Here is a 5,692-nt window from a genome sequence, read left to right as displayed (position 1 = left end):
CCCTAATACACACACACACATAAAGATCCCTAGCAGAATTCTGCCTGTTTCAATGTGCTCAGGTACACACACACTCTTGAGGTCTATCTTTTCCACTGTGCACAGGTAGATACTCACCCACCTACACACACACATTTCCTGGAATCTCTGTTGTTGTTGTTTTTTTTTTAGGCCTACCCAATGAGCTCAACTCCACGTGGTCTTGCACTGGTGCTAAGTAACGTGCACTTCAAGCCTGAATTATCAGAGCTGGACACACGGAGAGGGGGAGAGGTAGATGAGGAGGTGCTGAGGAGACTTTTTACTGAGCTGGACTTTAAAGTGAGCCTTCAAAAAGATCTGACTGTCCAGGTACATCTCCGTCCACTTCGTCTTAGCAAACAAACTATGAATTAGTGCTATAAATATACATAGGGTCTGTTTTATTTGTTAGCCAGTACATTGTAGGTGTAGTTGGTGAGTTTGTAATTGTTGCTTTATAATGGTGTGTAAATGTGTGTTAAAAATCTATATTGCTCTTTGTCTTTCAGGCCATGCGGGCCTGCATAGAGCAATTTGCTCAGCAGCCAGAGCATGCTGTGTATGACTGCTGTGTTGTGTGTTTGCTGTCTCATGGAGTGGATGGCTCCATTTACGGTGTTGATGGGAAGCTGCTGGGAGTAAGATTTTTTTTCCCCACTAAACAAAAATATCAACCGCGCCATTGGTGTTCAAACACAGAATATGCTGTTGAGGTGTCTTTAATGTCACTGTAGGTGGAATCAGTTAGCTGTTGTTTGGAATAGCTGATTTTCACAGTGTGGAGTGATTAATAATTGTTTATTTAATTTGCCCAGCACTGAGTGTCTCTCTCTCTGTTCTAGTTGGACTGGGTATTTGAGAGGTTTGATAACGCTCGTTGTACCCTGCTTCAAAACAAGCCAAAAATGTTCTTCATTCAGGCCTGTAGAGGAGGTTGGTCCACTTACTGAGTCACACTGATGTAAAATAACTTTTTATACCCCGAAAAAAAATCTGCTGTAAACATGGAGCTGCCAGCGAGTTGTATTGTGATTCTTCCAGTGTTCTTTTTCAGAGGAGATGGACTGTGGTGTGGACCAGTTAGATGGTGATGATGCGATGCAGCCTACAGGCTGTGAACAGAGGGATGCAGGCAGAGAAGAGAACCATGACCGACAGAACAGAGCAAGTGAAATGAACGAGGGAGAGAGACTGCGAGTGAAACTTCCCCAGAGATCCGACATGATCTGCGGTTTTGCTACTCTCAAAGGTTTCAGTGTGTATCCATTTATGTGTTTGTGTGCATGTATACTTGCAGAAACTTTCAACAGGTTTTTTCCTCTATATGCAGCCCAGCAGCTATGACTTATCTGACATCACAAGCTTTGTGAATTATTTACTTTCATTCTGAATGGAGAATACTGAATGTGAGAGTGCTCACACCTTTTAAAATGGATTCATTTGTGTGCCTGTTTGTGTCATAGGCACTGCTGCAATGAGGAACACAAAGAAAGGCTCATGGTTCATTCAGGACCTCAACACAGCTATGAGACAGAGAGCCAGAGACACACACTTATCAGATATACTGGTGCAGGTAATAAAATACACATAAGTTTAAGACAATTGTCACATATTTTCATCTTTAAAATATAATTCCATGGTAAATTTAGGTGGTTAAAAATATGTTCTTAATAACAATTAATATTGAAGACAATGAGACAATTAATTAATAGTTATTAATAAGTGTACAATCTTCTGTGGATAAACATTATGTTGCAAAAGGCTAACCTACAACATGCAACACTGTTTGATAATGTTTTTTTTTTATTATTTTGTCTTTGTTTTATATGGGTAGGTGAATAGCCAAATTAAGGAGAGAGAAGGCCATGCTCCAGGTTCAGCACACCATCGCTGCAAAGAGATGTCTGAATTTACCAGTTCCCTCTGCAAAGACCTCTACCTCTTTCCCAAGTACTGCCCAAATAACTAGACACACAGGCACTCATGCAGTTCTGTGAAAAGACCAATCCAACCCTGCAATATTTAGGATTCTGAAATGCAGCAATAAATGATAGAAGGCTCATTCCCTAAGATACAAACATCCAGACACAGATACATACAACTCTGTATATAGTATTTGATTCTTCTGGGCCAATGACAGTTACTCATTCCAGTTTGTTTTTCACTTTATATTCAATTTAAAATAGAATTACACATATTTTATACATACTCTCATCATCCACTTTAATAGGAACACATGTAGACCTTCTCATTTATGTAGTTGTCCAATCAGCCATCATGTAGTGGCAGCACAGTTCATAAATCATGCAGATACAGGTCAAGAGCTTCGGTTAATGTTTACATCAAATTTCAGACTGGGGTGTGGAGGTTGGTGCTTGGTGGGCTGGGTTGAGCATTACAGAAGCTGCTGATGTCCTGGGAATTTCACACACAACAGTTTCTAGAGTTAACATCCTGTGTGTAGAGAGTCTGCTGGCTAAAACACCTTGTTGATGAGAGAGAACAGGAAGCTGTGCTGACAGGATGTCCATAATAAACTCAAATAATCACTCTTTACATCATGGTGAGAAAAGCATTTTAAAATGCACAAAAAAATGCATCCTGTTTTATGATCGCTCAGATTATTGTTCTTGGCTGAAAGAAGTGGAACCTGATGTGGTCTCCTGTTGTTGTAGCCCATCCGCTATAAGGTTTGAAATTTATTTGTGACAGCTGAGATGCCTTTCTCAAAGAGTGATTATTTGAGTAATTATATCCTTCCTGGCTGAACAATTTGGCCATTTTCCTTTGATGACTCCTATTAACAAGGTGTTTCACCTACAGAACTGTCACTTTCTTTTTTTTGCTTTTGCGTCATTCTGTGTAAACTCTAGAGAGAAATTTCTGATTAACAGTTTCTGAAATACTAAACCAACCCATCTGGCACCAACATCCCTGCCACAGGTAGTCACAGAGACATAGTTTTTCTTTATTCTGATGTTTGATGTGAACATTAACTGAAGCTCTTGACCTGCATCTGCATGATTATATGCATGTTGCTGCTGCCATGTGATTGGCCGATTGGAAAACTGTGTGCATGTGAACAGGTGTACAGGTGTTTCTATTAAAGTGGCCTGTGGGTGTATATATTAACAGAGAAATCGTTTGATGTGAATCCAAGAAAATGAGTACATAACCATTTGTAAATATCCCTATTTTTTATATATATATGTTATCTTCATGTATTACAAAGCGTAAGCCAATATTTTGAACCTTTCTTATATTGTGTGTCTTTACTGGGATTTGCCTTCATATGCATGCATACATGCATTAATCACAATTTAAGGATGGTGTATCCCTTTTTAACACTTTCAGATCTATTTTTGTTAGTTTTGTAGGAAATATGTGGACTCTGTACAGTTTTTATCCTTTTAGTGAGTTTCATTTTACTTTTTTTAGTTCAGTTTTTTAAAAAGTTTATTCAGCTCAAATGCTTTTGTGTCAGTTTTCAGGCAGGACCAATGCCACAGTGATAAGCACTTATTCAGTACCTTCACTCCATCAGACTTTTCTCCCCATACTGTTTCAGTAAATGTTTGAGTCAGTGACTGCACACTCATTTGCAGTTCTGCTCGACTGATCTGCAGTATTTGTGGTGCAGCGTATTGCAGTGTCTCCACTTTGTTCTTATTTGTATGGAATAGACTAATATTTTATTGAAACATCCTAGACTTGGTCCATATTCAAAAGCTTTGGAGGAAGCAATGAGTGTATTGATATCAGTATAGTCTTTGTAACATCATATTACCACATTAATGGTCTATTAATCAGCTTACATTCCACCTATAAATTTAGTTGATTCCTTTTTGTTTGTCTCTCTCACCAGAGGGCAGTAGAGGTCTAGAAGTTGTGCTTAAATCTACACTTTTTTTTTGTCACTCAAACTCCTGACTTAAGCCTGCATTTTGGAAAGATTGAGGACTTTAATCAACCAAATTCCACTATAGCCTCAGAGGTGTTTTAAAGATTCAGAGTGTTTTATGGTCAGTACAGTAATTGCCTCAGTCTACAGATTTCCCTCACTCACTTCACTGAATAGTGAAGGAGAAGATCTTTCCAAAGCCTCACATAATGCAGATTTAATGCACACTTTATTTTGCACACTTTGGCATTCCTTGTGATCCAAATAGCATATGTCTGCCTGTCTTGTGTTTTCCTGCGTAAGTCATGACTCTGTAACACAGTTTAACATTTCAGGTAAACTCTTTTGTCATATTGTGACCCTTTTGCATGCAAGCTACTTCAGCACGGCAGCATAACTCATATATAGTAACGGTAATATGTTATCGATTGAAGGGAGATTATCACAGACATAAATATTTTCTATATTCTGCCAAGCAGACATCTTTCTGGTACCTAATTAATATTTTTTACACTGGAGAGAAATTATAGAGAGAAACTAACTTTTGAATTGCACCAGATCTTGTTCCTAGAATTGAAATACTTATTGATAATGCCTTCCTTTTGTGCAGGAAGTGCAAAGAGGAAGTATTTTAATGTTACCCTGAAGTGTTAAAACACCAGAGAGATCAATCTCAGCATTCCAGTTGATAAGCTCAGAGCCGTATTGATTTCGTGTATCTGTGAATGCAGTTATCTCATGATTCAATTCCAACCTAGACCAAATAGAAATGTGCAGAATGATTTGTGTGTGCTGAATATGATTGCTAAAATATTGAAAAACTGCACCATTCTAGGAAAAAAAATGTAAGCCATCTTGAGTTTATTATATGATGTGTAAACTGCAGGACATCCAAACCACTTTTTTTGGCTTTAAAAAACAAAAAAACCCACTTTTCCATTCAGTCCCATTGCTGAAATGATTTCTTACTAAACTTTTTAAATTTTATGACAACAAGAAAATTGTATTGTTATACACTGCCGTCAATGCTATTCTAAGTCAGGAACAGTGCTGTGGACAATACTGTCAATAATTTGTGATATTTTTGTATAAAAAAATAAAACAAAACTGTCTTTGAATAAAATTACATGGATGAAAAATAAATTTGGAAAGCTAGAATGGTTTTATTTATATTTGTCTGTTTGAGTATGTTTGTGGATGTTTGCATGATTGCCTGTCCAGGTTTGCTTTTGTTTTTTTTACCACCATTGTGTTTTCCTGAACCTTAATTGAGCCACAATGTATGTGTGTGTGTGTGTGTGTGTGTGTGTGTGTTGGGGGCATTCTGCTTGTTTGTCATGTTGTAGTAGGTTATGTGAATAGTTGGTTTACTCAGTTGGTCAGTGTCACCTGTATGTGAGGGCAGTGCTGATATTCTGTCTTTTATCTCAATGAACAAATTATAATTCGGTTCTAATCTGTCTGTTGAAGGGCAGGAGTTCCAGTGTTTAAGAATGTAGTTTGTACTTTTTCTCTTTAGATTGTCTGCACTGTTCCCCACTGTGCTTTCCCTGTCTTCTTTCTACGGGGGTCCATTTTCTGCTTTTTTTCTGTGGCCTTGCCGTCCTCCTGTGACTGATGGAATGACCACCACTGCTGTGATTCACTCTTGATCACGTTACGCTTCCCTGTTGTCATGTTTTCATGTCTAGAACGATGTGTTTAGACAGTAGTTCGTAAGGTGCACAGTGTCCTGTCTGCCCTCGGGCCATTTTGCCATTGTCTTTTTGC

At 38.2% G+C, this 5,692-nt stretch overlaps 1 protein-coding gene across 3 annotated transcripts in view; it reads left to right on the top strand.

Annotated features, from left to right (window-relative positions):
- Nucleotides 1–5,070, top strand: part of casp2 (caspase 2, apoptosis-related cysteine peptidase) — a 14,782-nt gene extending 9,712 nt beyond the window's left edge. For 2 of the 3 annotated variants that reach the window (XM_058389166.1, XM_058389147.1), the window contains 6 exons: nucleotides 172–351; nucleotides 531–659; nucleotides 864–954; nucleotides 1,076–1,276; nucleotides 1,485–1,594; nucleotides 1,856–5,070. In XM_058389166.1, coding sequence (XP_058245149.1) covers nucleotides 172–351; nucleotides 531–659; nucleotides 864–954; nucleotides 1,076–1,276; nucleotides 1,485–1,594; nucleotides 1,856–1,990 — 846 coding nt within the window. In that variant the 3' untranslated portion in view covers nucleotides 1,991–5,070. The remainder of the gene's footprint in view (nucleotides 1–171; nucleotides 352–530; nucleotides 660–863; nucleotides 955–1,075; nucleotides 1,277–1,484; nucleotides 1,595–1,855) is intronic. The other variant, XM_058389156.1, reaches the window with a different exon arrangement.
- The last annotated feature ends 622 nt before the right edge of the window (nucleotides 5,071–5,692 follow it).

The sequence above is a fragment of the Hemibagrus wyckioides genome, linkage group LG01 (assembly GCF_019097595.1).
Source record: "Hemibagrus wyckioides isolate EC202008001 linkage group LG01, SWU_Hwy_1.0, whole genome shotgun sequence".
In the NCBI taxonomy this organism is placed as follows: domain Eukaryota; kingdom Metazoa; phylum Chordata; class Actinopteri; order Siluriformes; family Bagridae; genus Hemibagrus; species Hemibagrus wyckioides.
The sequence above is the reverse complement of the archived record's forward strand: the minus strand, read 5'-3'. Positions and strand labels throughout refer to the sequence as shown.